The 17,757-nt window shown below is 37.8% G+C and overlaps 1 protein-coding gene across 1 annotated transcript; it reads left to right on the forward strand.

Moving 5' to 3' along the window:
* Positions 1-705: 705 nt before the first annotated feature.
* Positions 706-14,896, forward strand: KCNK16 (potassium two pore domain channel subfamily K member 16). The gene is made up of 5 exons (XM_087718784.1): positions 706-935; positions 5,567-5,681; positions 6,155-6,321; positions 11,763-11,928; positions 14,673-14,896. Exons 1-5 carry the CDS (start codon positions 723-725, stop codon positions 14,894-14,896), a joined length of 885 nt encoding a protein of 294 aa, XP_087574910.1. The 5' UTR covers positions 706-722.
* The last annotated feature ends 2,861 nt before the right edge of the window (positions 14,897-17,757 follow it).

The following is a 17,757-nucleotide window of genomic DNA, read 5'->3' on the forward strand; positions in this document are numbered from 1 at the left end:
TTTTAGCAACCCTTAAGTGATTTAAAAATGGTTGCTCTAAATTACTTCTATGCCAACTTTTCCTATGTGTATGTAACTTTTCAAATGCAATTTTTGGAAGGATATTTGGCTCCTAATTCCGATATCACCAGGAGTTGCTGTGCCCTGTTCCTGCCCAGTGATATATAACTGCTGTATGATATGATGTTCCATATTGCTAATACTGTGGAAATGGAAAAGGAAGAAAAAAGAAAATCTGCATCATGCAGCATTCAAGCTAGGAATTATAGACGTTGATGTTCAACACATCTGGAAGACATCAAGCTGGAGATTGCTACAGTAGCTTATCCTATAGTTTGTCACTGGCAGTACAAAAACTTCCAACAGTGCTAGTTAAATCCATTTATAGGACTTTTAGCCCAGTTTGCCAATCCCCAAATGTGAGAAATACTGAGTTTGTCTATCTTTTACTTGTTAACAAAAATACATCACTGATACTAGAAATGCATCAACAAACCAGTGTGATTTTACTCCCAACTGAAGAAAGGAGGTGGGAGTTAAATCTGTTTGCTTTAGTCTCATGTTGTCTAGACCTGATGCTCACAAGCTGTTTAAACAGGGTCTTAGCTGTGTGTGCTGAAAAGACAGCTGTGCAATTCTTCTATGTCCCTTGGAGGAAGAACATTAACCCATGGAATAACACTTGGCTGCACTAGGTCAGGTCTGCCTGCCCATCAACAGCCATGCCCTACCTCACCGTGTGCAACCGGCAGCTTAGCTGGACTCTGACACTGGTGCTCGGGTATCTCTTTTACCTCCTCCTGGGAGCCATGGTGTTCCAGCTGCTAGAGAAGCAGGCAGAAGCCCAGAGTCGAGACCAGTTCCAAATTAAGAAGCTTATGTTCCTGCAAAACTATACGTGCCTGGATCGGCAAGCTCTGGAGCAGTTTGTGCAGGTAAGGACAACCTTCCATTATTGGTGTCTATCCACACAGCCAATATTAACATGGAGTTGCATCTCTGGAATGGATAGCTAATGCATAGAGAATGCTGGCCTTGACATGGTCAGTCATTTTAAACAGAGCTTGTCTTCTAAAGATTATCAAATCTAAACACAAATGGTCAGAAAGTTGGAGAACGTTTGTCTATTTAATATGCATTCCTGATATTGAGCACTGTCAATATCAGTTATTTAGTTTTCTCTGTGTGTGGTCTAGCCAGAGCACCAAATCTCTGTTGAGAAATAATACAATCTTTGTAAGTATCTTCCCATTATCCAATGAAAATGCATCAGAAATAGAAGAGCCCTTTTATTATAATAGGACCTCCTCCTAGAGTCTGTTTAATGAATAAGTGTTTATCTGTATGGACCTTTTCCTGGCTGCATATTGTAATTTCCCATCATTCCAATTGCAATTCTCTTTCCTTTCTTCCCTTCCTACTAAGGCCAAGCAGTGCATGCAGTTTTCTTGGGATTTCTATGGGGCTGACAAATAGGCTTGCACTCTGCCAAGCTACTGCACCATTTACGAATATTTAGATACTATTTGGTGATTAGGCTGAGTTGGTTACATATTATTTTTTTATTATTTTGATTTTATTGGTTTATCAAAATACAAAGAAAATTTTTAAAAAAGTAATGGAAAACTAGGAAGAGTGGGAAGGAAAAGAAAAGAAATATAGTATAAAGAGGGAAAAGGGGAAGAAAAAGGCACCAACTTCCAACTCTTTTTAGCACAGTAGAAGATAATATTACAACTGCAAGTTTAGCATATTATATCACAGAATAGATCATTAAAGTCCAATAATTTATTCTATTTTTAGATCTCCAGTTCTTTTGAGGTGCAATATCCCCTAATGAACAGGAGTTTGCAGGGAGTTTTTCTCTCCCCTTGGACTTGGGGGAAAAAAAGGGAAGCTACTTCTGCTGCTTCTTCCCACAGTCCCCCCCCCCCCGCAATGTGATTTCCCCCCCAATATTGTGGAGGATTTTTGAGAACTCAGCCCACTCCTTCATTCTGGCAGATTATATTGTGGGGTGGGAAGGGAGGCATTTTTGTATAAAGTATGCTAACAAGATTGTGACTGTCTCTCTGGAAGAAATATTAACTCCATTTTTTCTTGAGAAGATGATACACACTTATCACTGTAAAAACAAGCAAAACCTACAACCCACAAACAAAAATCTGATGGCAGCAAACAGATATATCTGTGACAGCTTGCAATTGCCTAAACAACACGGATTGCACCTTATTACATTATGACATACATACTATACTACAAGGAAAGGGTGTCACCATTAAATGTCACCGGTTCTATTTCTGAATTTTTTGATACTAGCCATAGACGGATATGAAATATAGAGCAAGTTATGGTAGCCTTCTTTATGCATAACTATCAGACATAATCCCTTGTTTACAAACCACAATGCATATTGAGAGAACCAAACAGCCCCCTTATGGATTACTAAATGTGTGAATTGGATCTAGACATATGACAGAGGTGGGTTGCTACCGGTTCACAGCAGTTCGGGGTGAACCAATAGTGGAAATTGCGACTGGGTCGCTGAACCAGTAGGGACAGCAGGCTCGCCACACCCTGAATCGGTTTCCTGGTCGCCCATGCTGTTGCAAAGCATGTGCTAAGCGAATCAACAGTAATGCCAGCAGAAACCCACCCCTGACTATGAACATTATGTATTCTGTTAACAATTCATGAAGCAATAATTCAAATGAAGCTTTTTCCTTCCATTTAGCTTGGGGGGAAAAATTAAAGCTGTTTCTGCTATCTTCCCTATCCCCACTGTGATTCTTTCCATCATATTGTAACGTCTGAGAGCTGTATGAATCCCTTTGCCCACAGAGATTGTAGGTGTTGGAGAAGGTCAACAGGCACACTGCACCTCCCGTCTCTGCCATTGTACAAGTCATAACAAGGCCATAGAGTTTTTCTAGTTTTGCCTTCCAGGTTAGTTACTGAAGAGCTCACAGGTTTCCATTTTCTTTCTTCTGCAGCTATTTTGAGTTAAATCCATGAGGGAATTGTCATCTCCTTTGTTTTACAAATTCTAAATTGAAGGCTTCAGTTATTCTGTCTTCCAATGAGACATCTACTACTCCTGAACATCTCTATTAAAAAAAACACAGTTAAGATAAAATGACAGAAAATAAAAACAAATGTTGCTTAATTAACAAAAAAATATCAACATAAAAATGTCAGTGCCAAATTTCTGAGTATCTCACAATCAATTTTCCATTTCTTAACAAATACGTAATGGTGCAGAGCATTAATCTAGAAATGGGAGAATGTAGGAAATATTTGAAAAAGAATTAGTAGATATCATATGCCATAATTAGCTCCAAGGTGCAATTTTTAAAAAGATATACAGTATATTTGCACTGATTTTTTAAAGAATGATAGTTTCTGAAGAAAAATGGCTTGACCCTTTCATATATATGAAGCTTTCATATTTTGTTTTCTTTGGCTCTTGCTTTAAACCAATAGTTTAGCATTTGATCGAAGTGATAATTATTATTTTTCCCAACAAAATGTTTGTAATGACAGTATTTATAATCGAAGATAACTATGTAGCTTGTCCTCTGAAAAAACTGAACATTTTGTTCTCCACAACATAAACAGAAATTAAGAAAATGCCACATATTTGCTGCTGTTGTTAAAAGAAAACTCAATTTTCTGCAGTAAGCATGTTTCATTTTGGAGCATTGTTTTCTCTGATCAATACTGGTTGATACTGTACAAAAACACTAGATGGCACTGATATTTCAGTTGCAGCATAAATCTTCATAAATGTAATGCATTTGCCAAGTATCGGCATTCCATTTGGAATCCTTGTTATTATATTCGGCTTAATATTATTGTACTTTGCCCAAAAGCCTTACTCAATGTAGCCCATTCTCTGTTTACACCAACTATTGCATGGGAATTTATGTGCTGGCACTTCTCTAATTTCTAATGAGATTCAACAAAGAAACACCTAGGTAGATCGTAAGATAGTATTGGAGAGTTTCATCATAAGCATTGTAGAGAAGATCAAAATTGCTGCTAGCACAGTTGGCCCATGAAAGTATGTTCAGAACCAAACACAGGAAAGTATTTTACTGCAGTTTAAAGGACACAGAAAATTAAGTGAATACTTTTGGAGCACTGCAATCATCATCATAATAAATTAATACCAGGCAAATGCATTATAGACTACTATAATTCTAGTGACGGTATTCAGACAATGAGAAATGCAGGCAACTAAGAATGGAACTCAGTTTTTAATGGGATCAACAACTTCCTGATCAACAATACTGTTCTCAATACTTTCTTTCAAGATACTGCTAAATGTTTGTCTAAGTATTACAACTCACTCTGTAATAATGCTTTTACTGTAATCCAAGAATGAGGTGTGGATACGTTAAACTTTGCTGTAAATATAACTGACCCTATTTATTTAATCAAATTTAGACATTACCCATCTCACTAAGTAACTCTGGGTGGATTACAGACAAAAACCATAAAACATTTTTAAAAGGGACAAAATTAAAAACAGAATTAAAACCATAATAAAGGTCAACATGGACAAAGTCTAAGAATCTCTCTTTATACATACCTATGTCACAAGAGGTTAACCCTGTTTCTCCTGCTTAACATTGTAAGGGCCTGGTAATTACTCCTTAATTATACTTTTAAAGACACCTCTATTTGCAGTCATCCATTTCCCATAGTTTCAGTCTTTTCCTAAACCATTTCTTATATTATTCTGGTATTAAACAGGTACTGCATCCCTCTTATTGCCTCACTGTAGCTAATACACTACCGGTGAATCCAATGATTCCTAAATCTACTGAGGATGGTTAAATCTGTCACCTTTAATTCTTTTGAGTGTCTCTTTTTTTAAAAAAAAAACTTAAATCCATTCTACTTCAATATATATTTTCCTTTAATTTACCTATTTTTATAGATTATACAGATGTATATTATCCATTTGTAGAGTAACATTTGTTTGATCATTTTTTAAAACTACAATGTACAAACTACATAGCAGAATTTGGTAGAACAATTCAAAACTACACTATTTTGCTTTCATTCATGTAAACATTTGAGAAGTATGAATTCTCTACAAGCTCTAAATATAATTATAATTGTTCTCGCTGAAAAAGTGTAGTGAGTTGTGTACAACCCTTACTGCATCTAGTAGTGTCAGGCACACATTACTTCAGTTCAAAACACTGAAGAGTTTATTGTTGCTATATTTACAGAATCTGGACAATTAACAGTCAAAACTAAATTGGCACTAAATAGAGGTTAACAGAATTGATGACTGGTTAGACTTGGATCTCTTGTGGCTACACAATTATTCCAAACTGATGACAAATTTAATCCCCTCTTTCAGATCAGCCTAATCATTTCCTACAAGCAGTCCTATTTCACTGGCAGAGTAACATGGGCCCTACTACAAAAAAACCACAACACTATCAATAGTGGATATTGGAAACTGGATGCATTTTACTACTTAGTTACTATAATCTCCCAATTAAAAAATCATTTTCTTCCCTTTTTTTAACAAATGTTTCCATGACAGGTCATTATGGAAGCATGGGAAAAAGGAGTCAACCCTGAAGGAAATTCAACCAATCCTAGTAACTGGGACTTTAGCAATAGTTTCTTCTTTGCTGGAACTGTGGTCACTACTATAGGTAATGTGAGTTATTTTCCCTCCAGGAAATCTTTCTTCTTCAGTTTTCCATAATATTTTTGGTAAAAGTTGAGTCAGGTATGACTGATGATACAAAACAGTTTGCAAATCTGCATGAAAAAGTTTCAGACTTTGAAATGTATATTGTAAAAGCCATTATATTCAACTACACCCATTTTTATGTGACTTTTTTTTTCTATGATTGTATTGTCTACAGAATACACAGTATCAGTTGTGTATTTATGAAATCTGCTTTTGGACACTCAGGACATCAGAAAGTGCATGAACCAGCCAAAATTCAGTGTTAAAATCCCCATAATTTCAATCATAGAAGCAATAAAGATTCTGCAATTGTTTCATTTTGGCTGGATCAAAATAGGATATCAAAGAAGAATAAGCAGAATTCTCTTAATAAAATATTTTTTCATGTAAATTGAGCCTCATTAAGAGATTTGATTTCTTTTCTTTCTGTAGGTTATGGGAACTTGGCCCCCAGTACAGTAGCTGGACAGGTCTTCTGTGTATTTTATGCTTTGTTTGGGGTCCCTCTTAATTTGGCATTTCTTAATCGGTTGGGGAAAGGACTCAGCACCCACCTGATTGACCTGGACAGATGGGTCCACAAGTCAGGGCGAGCTCAGGTACTATTGCTCATTTATTCCTATAACACATTACAGAGGTGATTTTCATATATTCATGGACACATAAAAGTATCTTGGACACATGCCAATCCAGGATCACGGAAGTTGATTTGAACTTCTGAATAGAGACAGGTTATATCAAGCTATACGTTCTTGATAAAAGCTGCAGAAGACACAGTCTGTTGATACAACTTAATCCTATGGAATGCTAAGAAAAGTACAGGTATTCCTCATTTAATAACCAGTTGCTTAGCAAGTGTTTAAAATTATGATGGAATCTCCAAGAGATCCTGACAACCCAATTCTACAGTTCCAACTTCTGAGTGCACACACAGTTACATGACCGGATTTTAGAAGCTTGGCAACTTGCCCTCCAATATGGCCAACTGCAGTATTCCACAGTCATGTGACCATAATTTATGATATTTTTTGTTGGTTTCTGGACCTTTAAAGCCAGTTTCCAGCAAAAAGAATGCTGATACAAATACATGAATTCACTTAACTGCCACATTCACTAAACAGACACTGTGTTCACTTAACAATGTTGGTACTCACTTAATGACTGCCACAAAAAGGCATAAAATTGGGTCTCAACTTATAGCTATGACGACTTATAAATTCTGGACTCCAGTACGATCTAGGGCTAAGTAAGTTGCAGCAACCAAGGATACAAGCAAATTCAGGAGGTAACACAGAAAACCTAGATGGCTAGAAGGCCAGAGTTTAACACAAAAAAGAATTTCACTATCTCAATTTCTTTTGAACACTGTCATCCCTGTTTCCCCTATACTTTGCTCTGCAGTGGTGCATACTTAGTCCTGAGTACTTGGTAGATGCTTTCATGTATAATTTTGAAGTTGTCTAATGTAATGATTTTTAAATATTATATGAGTGGAAGAAGGATATATACATATCCTCTCTTCATTCCATATAAATGGAAGTAACTGGAACACATATAATGGGAGGGGGCATTTGAAGATAGAAGTTCAAAAATATGGTAACAATGTTTCAATACTCTCCTTGTCAGTCATAATATTAAGAACTGTGCATTGACTCATCTATCACCTCATGTGTGACTCTTGAGATCAACAGACATCTTACTTGTTTTAACCGACATTTTGTATAAGACTTTATAGTTCTCTGAAGCCTCAAAGTAGACTCAAGAAAAAGATTTACAGTACATAGGACTTTATTTGTGGGCTTTCAGGTTCTTAGAAGGAGCCAATTTTTTCACCATTTCACTTGTTCCAACTTCTCATAAATTGCACAACAACTACCATGTCTTAAATGTTGTAGAACTCCAGGCTGGAAAACTTGCTGCTACTTCCTAACACTTTCAAATCTCAATGGGGTATCAGAGATGATAAAGTTATCCTACCTCTTAAGCTGGCAGCCTGGATAAGACACTATGGCAATTTGGCTAGTTAAATACATGGATATTTCCATGAACTTTATCTGACTAAAGCGATATAGTTTCAAATATGGAAAAGAAGCATTATTAAGTTAGTGAACTATGGTGGAGGATAAACAGCTTTAGCCAATTCAGCATCTTGGCATAATCTGCTGGAAACCATTTGTAAATAGGGCACTGAAGCAAGCAGCTGACAAGGACATACCCCAGAATACTGAGGTCCACTCATTCTCTCCTTCTTTAGCCTTGATATTCATTTCCATGTCATTTCGTGTTTCTGAGTATATAATATGCTTCTGAATTCTTGTTTTTATGACAAAACAATTGCAGCCCTGTACGGGCAGTCTTCAACTTATAACCATTTATTTAAAAACCATTCAAAGTTACAAGGGTTGGGAAAAGTCACTTTCCCTCAATCATTACACATACAACTTTTTCAATGTCCTTGCAGTCACATGATCAAAATTCAGGCACTTGGCAACCCATATGTATTTATGATAGCTGTAGTATCCTGTGGTCTCGTGATCACCATGTGCAATCATCCCAGGGGGCTTTCCACAAGCAAACTCAAAGAGAAAGCCAGCTTCACTTAACAACCATGTGATTCACTTATTAAGAATGGTGAAAAAGGTTGTAAAATCAGGTGAAATTCACTTAACGACTGAATTGCTTAGCAACTGAAGTTCCAGTCCCAATTGTGCTATACTTTGAGGACTATTTATAATATATGCCCAGATCAGTGGTGGGTTTCTATTATTTTTACTACCGCTTCTCTCATGGATGCATGCATAGAAGCGTCTGGGCGTGTGGGTGGAACCTCCCACCACCGCTACTACCGGTTCGCCCAATCCAGGTCGAACCGGCAGCAACCCACCTCTGACCTAGATAATCAAACAATTTCTGTTTCATAGCAGCAAAGTAAAATGTAATAAGGGAGCCTATTAGCTTGAAGGTAATTTGTGTCTTTCTCCCCTCACATATAGAGCTGTGAAAGAATCCCATCATGAATTTATCAGCAGCAAAGCTGGACATTCTATTACCATCAAAAAAGGAAACACCCCCCTCCCACCTCTCTCCCTGGCAGCCTTTGAAAAATGGTTCTATGTTGAAAATTATGTCCAAATATTGATAATTACTTTTACATGAATAAAAGGGTGATTTCATGTGTTTTAAAAGGGGTTGCCAGGCAATTTACATGAATTACAGTACATAAATTGGGGCTAGATGCATAGCAAAATTCCTTTTGTTGCAAGATGTAAACATTACAAGATTTATTATGATTTTTCTTAATACTGGTACTTAGAGAAAGAAATGCCAGATCAGAAAGCTAACCTAACCCAGATAGGGTTTTTCATAAGTTATACATTTCTACACTAGAATTCAGGGAACATGGGAGAGGCATAATGAATATCCTGCTAATGATGGTACAAGGCTTGGCTGAACTTCTAAACAAGTGAAGACAAAATTATTACACAACTCTTTGGCTCTCTGCCTTTGACTGAGGGATGTACTTGCCTGGCAGAATAGTCATAGATAGCAATGTCTATTATGCTTTATGTAGACTTCAGCAAGACAAAATTTCATATTACAACATTTTTAAATGTAGATGATTCATATTTCCTTCTATAAAATGCTTTTTAGATTTAAGGACATAATTTAGAGGGAAGGGCAGTTTCCTGTATTTCCTAAAAACTGGATTTTCTTCTATTTGATTTAGGAGAACAAAATAGCCATCAAGAATCTTGGTAGGTAGAAATCTTGTATGTTGTTGCTACCATGCAGAAGGGGAGTTCAGAAGGCAGGTTCCTGAATATTTAGCATTTGTACTAAAAAACAGTTTTCTGTTATTGTACCTTTTGGGAGACTGGTGTCCTCTTTTTCGGAAATATGTGGAAAGAAGCCATATTCAAGAAGCTGTTTCATTTCGAGTCACACACATACAAATCAGAAATTTCATCCACATTTTCATGAAAACACCATACAGAGTGACTGGTATTCGACATTGCAACAGTTATATTCTAGGTATCCTCCATTCAATGTTTTCTGATGAGAAGCTGTCTACTAATCAATCAACCTTCTATAGTGTCAAGAATCTTTCCAAGCTGTTCCACAGTTCCCATTGATTTCTAATTTTTGCTTTTACCTTAATAAATTAAGGACACATTTCCTCAAACCTGCCCCTTTGAGCCAGAGATATTTCAAGTTGGTATCGATTTAATGTTTTGACTTTAAAATTATCTCATTTGTTTTACTGTGTGACACAAAGAGGCTATGACTTGGGCTGCCTATATAGCTACTGCATTAGGAATCTATGCAGAAAATAGTTATCATTGTGTGGACAGAGATGTAGGGCCTCCAACTTCTGTAGAAAAGAAATGAAGAGAAATGGGACCATGAACTCATGCATGTTAATGTTTGGGATAGCTTTTCCCCAAATGTTCTTGTAGTACTTCAATATATAAAAAACTCTTAAGTAAGACATTTGACAGTTATCAATTCTCTCCATGAAACTACTTTCTCTCTCTTTTGGACTGTAAGTTTAAAGGTTTGCAAACTCCATTAATTTATGGACAACCATTTAAATACGAGCCAGCAGTGTGCAGCAGCTGCCAAAAAAGCCAACACAGTTCTAGGCTGCATAAACAGAGGGATAGAATCAGTGGTGGGTTCCAGATCCCATCGCAACCAGTACTCTGCGATGAGGCTGGGCGTCCACAACATGCACGTGTGCTGTGCGTGTGTGCACACTCACTGCCGATGCTTCAGCTGCTCGGTGAAGCATCGCACAGGTGCCGTATGCTCCGTGCGCGTGCACAAATGGCCCAGTTGGGTCAAATACAGGTAAGGAGGGCGGGTGGGGGCCGGTGGGCCCTCCGGATCACCATACCAGAATGGTATCTGGTGCTCCCAGCAGGCACTGGTACGCCCGTACCGGGGCATACTGTCCATAACCCACTACTGGATAGAATGAAAGATCACGTGAAATGTTAATGCCACTTTATAAGGCCTTGGTAAGGCCACACTTGGAATACTGCATTCAGTTTTGGTCACCACAATGTAGAAAAGATGTGGAGACTCTAGAAAGAGTGCAGAGTAGAGCAACAAAGATGATTAGGGGACTGGAGACTAAAACATATGAAGAACGATTGCAGGAAGTGGGTATGTTTAGTTTAGTGAAAACAAGGACTAGGCGAGACATGATAGCAGTGTTCCAATATATCAGGGGTTGCCACAAAGAAGAGGGAGTAAGCTATTCTCCAAAGCACTTGAGGGTGTTTTGGAGAAGCAATGGGTGGAAACTAATCAAGGAGAGAAGCAACTTAGAACTGAGGAGAAATTTCCTGACAGTTAGAACAATTAATAAGTGGAACAACTTGCCTCAAGAAATTGTGAATGCTCCAACACTGGAATTTTTTAAGATGATGTTGAATAACCATTTATCTGAAGTGGTGTAGGGTTTCCTACCTAAGCAGGGGGTTGGACTAGAAGACCTCCAAGAGTCCTTCCAACTCTGTTATTCTATATAGTATGCTTCAGAGATGGATTTAAATTCAATAAGGTTAGCTCCCACAAGTGATCAGGTATCAACCCACACCTCTAAATTATTTCTAAGTCTATTCTTCAGCAAATGTATCACCAATGTCAGAAATGTAACAATATATTCACTTAATTAATTCACTTAATTTGGTTATCTCTGATAACTAAATAGAAAAAGTACTGCATTCTGAAATGATAATAGGCATGTAAATATTTTAAAATAGCTATACAGGCCAGGTGTGAGGGTACCTCACTGAATTTCACTCCTGGAACTTAGTTGAACTTCCTTTGGGAATTTAAAATTAGCCTTTATGTTTGCAAAGACACTTTAGATCAGGGGTGTCAAAGTCACATCGTCATGTCATGAGACATATCGGGATTTTCTTCCCCTTTACTAAACTGGGCATAGGTGTGGCCAGCATATGACGCATACGGCTGATAAGCCCGGAGTTTGACAGCTATTGAACCACCATTCCATCCTTATGTTTCTCAGGTGGTGCAGACATTAACCATGGTATTATTTCTGATGGCTGGGACTTTACTCTTCCTGGTTTTTCCACCAATGATCTTCAGTTATGTTGAAGGCTGGAGTTATGGAGAAGGCTTCTACTTCACCTTTATCACCCTCAGCACCATTGGATTTGGAGATTATGTAGTAGGTAATAATAAAAGTAGTAGTTAAGTGCTGTAAGTAAGAGAACCCCCCCCACCCAGCCCTTCACACCAGCATTGATTAGAAAGAATTCTAGAGAAATCTGTGACACTTATAACAACATGGCCATGGCATGTAAATTATATCTACAATGTACATTTTTGTTCACTCATTTAATCGCTCCATTAGGAGTCAAGAATACAGGTTCTTACCTTTTTTTTAAAGAGAGACAGATTAAGAGAGAAATCAGGTGCACATGGCAAGTACATATTCGCTTACAACTGAATCTGGTTATATGGATGGGCGAATACTTTTGGCAATATAGTGTATCTCTACATGTAAAAAATTCAAACACATTTTAAAATTGCCCCAAATTCAGCAGTAACACACTTTGTTTTGACAAACATATCTTGTAAGGTCTCATGCAAGGAAATTGATTTCTCATGAGATTTTAGCTTTTAAAAAGCTTACTTTTCTTTAAGCGGCAAGTTCCCCATTGTGACTGCCATATTTTCTACAAACACTTCATTGGCAGACTAGATTTTAAAGTAATTTTTAGTAATAGGTGATTTTAATCTACCTAGATAGTTGTGCAAAACAACATGCTCCAAATATGCCATGCCAAGGGTGCTTTAATGTGGACAAAGTGCTTTTAAAAGGGCCAGACTCAGTTACTGACTGCAGCTGAATAAGAAATGAAAATGATACTGAGAAACATTGGTGGTTTCTTTGCTTCTTCTCTATAGATGCAGACAAAACTGTTCAGAATTATATTTATTTTGAAGGAAAAGGAATCTATTTTCTATTCCAGATGGATTTGCTGCACTAAATCAAGCTGCAACTCACTGGGCAGAATCAGTTTTACATTCATTTTTACCAGAAATTTGACATTGCAATTCCAACTGACGTAAATTACATGTTATAGATTATAAATATGTTTTTTTTTAAAAAAATTATGCATTTCCTCTTTTTCCCCTGAGTCATACTTCCTGCATTTCTGGTTTGCATGATGTGAAACTATTCTATAGACAAATGTTATTCTCCAACAATCATTTCAAGGATGAAGCTGAAATGCTATGGAACTCCACACTAGTCTCTTCTTCTTTTAGCTCATGTGGAAGAGAGATAATTCAATGGCAGCATTTGTGCAGAAGACACCTTATGATCTTACATTGACAGAAGCAGAGGGCAGGATAGTGCAGAATAGTCCATTATAGTTGTGGACTGGAGAATTCCAGATTCAAGTCTTGCCAAAAATTTGTAGCTCATCAGGTGATTTCGAGATAGTCATTCCAACCAAACTCACTAAATGAAATCCAAGCAAACCCTCCTGTATACTACTTTTATCTCAGAAAAAAGTAGGAAGCAAATGCACTGAATACATTTTTTTCCTGCCCAAGATCCTGAAACAATTCTGCCAGATGGATGAATAAGTGCTAGGCTGGATGGAAAGAACTGAAGGAAAGCAACTTCTGTTGCTGAGGTCATTAAAATAAGAAGGTCCTAGCACAGGGATGGTGAACCTTTTTTCCCTCAGGTGCCAAAAGCCTGTAATTAAATGTCCAACCCGTGTTGTGCCACACTGCACAGGCATGTGTGACCCCTCCCTGCTGCCCCCCCCCCCCGTGCATGCATGCATGGCTTTCCTGGAGCCTGGGCAGGGCAAAAACGGCTTCCCCTGCCCCCCCCCCCAAGGCTGGAAACAGCATGTTACCCGATTTCCGGTAGGCCAATTTTTCATCCTCCCCAGGCTCCAGAGGCTTTCTTGGTGCCTGGGGAGGGCAAAAATGGCCTCCCACGCCTCCCTAGAGGCCCTCCAGATCCTGGAAATGGCCAGTTTCCTGCCTTCCAATGGGCCTGGTAGGTCCATTTTTGCCCTCCTCAGGCTCCAGATCCTTTCCTTGCCTCCTCTGGAGGCCCTCCGGAAGCCAGAAACAGCCTGTTTTCCGACTTCTGGTAGGCCTGGTAGGTCTGTTTTTCACCCTCTCCAGGCTTCAGAAGGCTTTCTGGAAGCCTGGGGACAGCAAAAATGGCCTCCCCCACCCTCCAGAAACCCAAAAATCAGCTGGCCAATGCACGCATGATGGAGTTGACATAGGGCAATGCCTTGCATGCCCTCAGATATGGCTCCATGTGCCACCTGTGGCACGCATGCTATAGTTCGCTATCATGGTCCTATGACAATCGAGGGCTATGCAGAAGGAAGCTTCCATGTGGCCAGTTGCAATATTTAAGAGACTAAGTGACAACCTAATAAAATTAATAGAGATTGCAAATCAAGATGCACAGAGGAAGCAGCTCACATTCATTTTTGGATATCTCCCTTAAAAAGGGGGCAGGAACTACACAGGCAATCCACCAAGTTTGTTCTAGCTTTATGTGCAAATTAAAATAGTGGTAAGAGGTATTTTGAATAACTGGAATCTGGACATTTTAAAAACAGCAATATATTTTTCAGGCTTCCATGCAAAGATGAAATAAGACTCAGCTACTTTAATGCAATAGCTCACTAAAACAAGTCATTGATATGAATCATTTAAGGAACTGCACTTTTGGGGGGCTCCTGCAGAAGTCTAAAAAAATATGGTACTGCTCTGAAGAGAGCTGCATTCACTTCCCTGTATGTTCCAAAGCAATTCCACTTCTGAAGTATGTTTGTATATGTGTGCACTATATTCAACTTATTAGAATACTTTTTCAGGTATTCAGCTATGAGAAATTAAGTTTCCCTCTCTCTTTTTGTTTCCATAGGCACTGATCCTAGCAAGCATTATATTTCAGTGTACCGAAGCTTGGCAGCAATTTGGATTGTTTTTGGTTTAGCCTGGCTTGCTCTGATATTCAACCTGGGAGCAGACCTAATGGAGAAATTCCTACAATTAAATAAGCAAAAGCCACATCCAGAGACAACAGAAGTTACTGTTTCCAAAGGAGAAGATAATCCTGGTCAACCCAGGATCCATATTCCCAGCTGAGTGTCTCTCCTGGGTAGGCAGCTTAGAAGAATTTCTGTGTGCATTCAAGGTGTGTGGATATGATAGACTGCTTCCCACCCATAATGAGTGAGCAACTTCATAAAGGATAGAGGGATTTCCCTGCCCCCAAAGAAGTAGTAAAAATGTTATGTGCAAAAAGCAGCTGAATGAAAAGCATGAAGGAAAATTCACTGAGAACATAATTTATTACACTTTCCATTCAGCCAATTATCTTCCATTGAACTAATTATTAGAACACACCTATCAAATGGCTTGTGGGCACTGGGTTCCAAAATAACTTTTTAAAATTTTACTGGAAGTGATCAAAGGTTTTTTCTTCCAAGAGAACCCCGTCACTTATCTCCACTTCCCGATTTCCCTTAAGCAAGTAGTGAAATCTGTTAAACAGGTTTTCTGGCAGAAAAATGCACATATTTTACTAATTCCATCTATGAAAAAAAATTAAACAAGGTATGGTTGCAAGCTATTGAATCTCAATGACAAGAGCTTTTCTTCTCCTATCCTCCTTCTATTATTAGACTATAAAAAGACAAAGAAAAAGCAATAACCCCCAAACCTATTTTCCTCAGTAGCTTTACTCCAAGGTTAGTATTCTGATTAGTACTTTTTCCAAGCCATCTGGACCTGAACATTCTCAGTATTTTTTCTTTGAATATGTCCCAAGACAGATATTTAAAATTCTCAAAGTTCAGAATACCAATTTTTTAAAAAAGGCTTTGTGCTTACTCTGAGGGAGAAGAAATACAGTGCACCCTACTAAGAAATTTCAATTTACATGTTCAAATTGTTATATTAGTAGCTTAAATAATTGGAGGAAAAATAGAACTACCCAGGGGCCCAGACATTTTGCTGCTTGACACAAGTAAGTGTCCCTCTTTGTCCCATGTACTGATGCTAGCTGGACTAGCAATTGAAGGAACTTTTTAGATTAGGTAGTCCATAACAGGTTGTATGCAGAGCTCCATCCAGTATCACCAACCTGAAACAGAGATTAATAGTAAAGTTCCTTCTTGTATTAAACGAGAGAACCATCCTGACATTTTGCAGAGTAGTACTTGCACTTTTGAACTGCATCATTAAGCTTCATAAGATGATGCCATGACTGCAAGTGTACATTGCCAAGGAGGAAAGAAAGAAAAAAGTTTGAATAATGAGACCACCTTGATGGATTTCCTAGATGAACTGAGTCAAATTGAAAGAATTGCTACAAGGACAATCCACTGACTCTTCATGAAGAACAAAAACAAATGTGCCAAGAGATACGGCATTGATAAGGTAGAACTTTTATCATCTCTTTCCAAGGAAAGCGATTCAACAAGTGCTGACAAGCAAGATCCAATAAATTACAGAATACTTCTTGGAAGACCTACTAATTATCACTAGGCAGGTTGAGGCATTTGTCTATCCAATGACCAAGAATTAAACTTGAACACAAAATTAATTAATACAAGACGCTCAACCTGTGACATTTCAGCTGATCTGTAGACAAGAGTCTTTTGATAACATTTGTCATAATTCTATTTCAAAATAAGCAAGGTGCAGCAATATCTGGCCTTTACAACCTTCATCTTCTGATGTAAATATCTAATTCAGATTAAAGAGAAAGGAATTCCAATGAGGTGTCAGATGACTACTTCAATAATAATCACACACTGATCACTACAGGAGATTTGGAGCTTATAGTTTAAAGATACATTGCCCTAGATGGTAAAGTGTGTTACAAAGTTTTAAGATGGTGATTCATAGCATGGTATTCTGAGGATGTATGTGGTGCTAAAAACTGCATGCAAAATGTAATTTTTTACATGGTAGAAAGGAAAATTATTTAGTATATATTTAATGCCAGAATGGGCATTAAACGCCTGGAGAGTGCACTTGATGTTGTGTTTTGCCTGGGACTTGATTCACAATTTGGGGAGCCCTGAGATTGCCCATGCGTTATTAGGAGTTTCCCACTACTGATTTATTGTAACCTTAATTAAATGTAAATAAAAATTGTATTTATATTTTTAATGTAAAAATACGTGAAAAATACACATGTGGTGGTGGGAGAGAATGCAGACCACAGCATATTATTCAAAGACTACAGTAGCCCTTAGCCTGAAAAAAAATTCTGTACTCATGCTGTAAAATTACATTATGAACCTCAATGCATTAATTTGAAGGTGTTATTACTATAAGAAGGTCCTTTTGGGTTCATTATGAAATTGTGTTTCTGCATCTGGTCTATTTATGATTCCACGTTTTATGGCTTGTCATCACTCATTTAGTATACCAGATTCCTTTAAGAATAAGAATTGCTTTGCCAACCAATAGCTAATTGGATCCAGGTTTCTTTGTCACATTTTGGATAATGAAGTACCTTCTGAAGGGGGGGGTAGAATACCCTGTGGCTGTGACTCCCTAGAAACTGGTTTAATATCAATCAATATGCTCAATCACATATTAAAATATTTTATTTTGATACAGGAGATAATATACAACACTAGATCAGAAGCCATTGAAATATGCATTGCCTTTCACCAACGGTAGAAATCCATCACCACCTTTTCATTCAGCTAAACCATGGCTGTTAAACTTGCGGCCTGCAGGCCAGATACGCATAGGTGCTGGCCACCGCCACACTCCCTTTAGCAAAGGGGAAAAAAGTTGTGATATGTCACATGATTACGCTATGACAATAGTGAGTTTGACACCCCTGAGTTAGACTATAATATTTTAGAATTGCTGAATATTATACATAGTCTAACACCACATAAAATTTTCTTCTCAAAATATGTATGACTGGTATATAGAGGAATAATGTCTTCTTTGAAAGATACATTCCTTATCTTACAGCT

The sequence above is a fragment of the Thamnophis sirtalis genome, unplaced genomic scaffold (assembly GCF_051295495.1).
Source record: "Thamnophis sirtalis isolate CommonGarterSnake01/CBP01778 unplaced genomic scaffold, rThaSir2_p1.2 scaffold_6, whole genome shotgun sequence".
Taxonomy (NCBI): Eukaryota; Metazoa; Chordata; class Lepidosauria; order Squamata; family Natricidae; genus Thamnophis; species Thamnophis sirtalis.

Coding starts and splice junctions, on each gene's coding strand:
- KCNK16 (XM_087718784.1), top strand. CDS start 723: ATGCCCTACCTCACCGTGTGCAACCGGCAGCTTAGCTGGACTCTGACA. Junction 6,322..11,762: donor ACAAGTCAGGGCGAGCTCAG/GTACTATTGCTC, acceptor TATGTTTCTCAG/GTGGTGCAGACATTAACCAT. Junction 11,929..14,672: donor ATTTGGAGATTATGTAGTAG/GTAATAATAAAA, acceptor TTGTTTCCATAG/GCACTGATCCTAGCAAGCAT.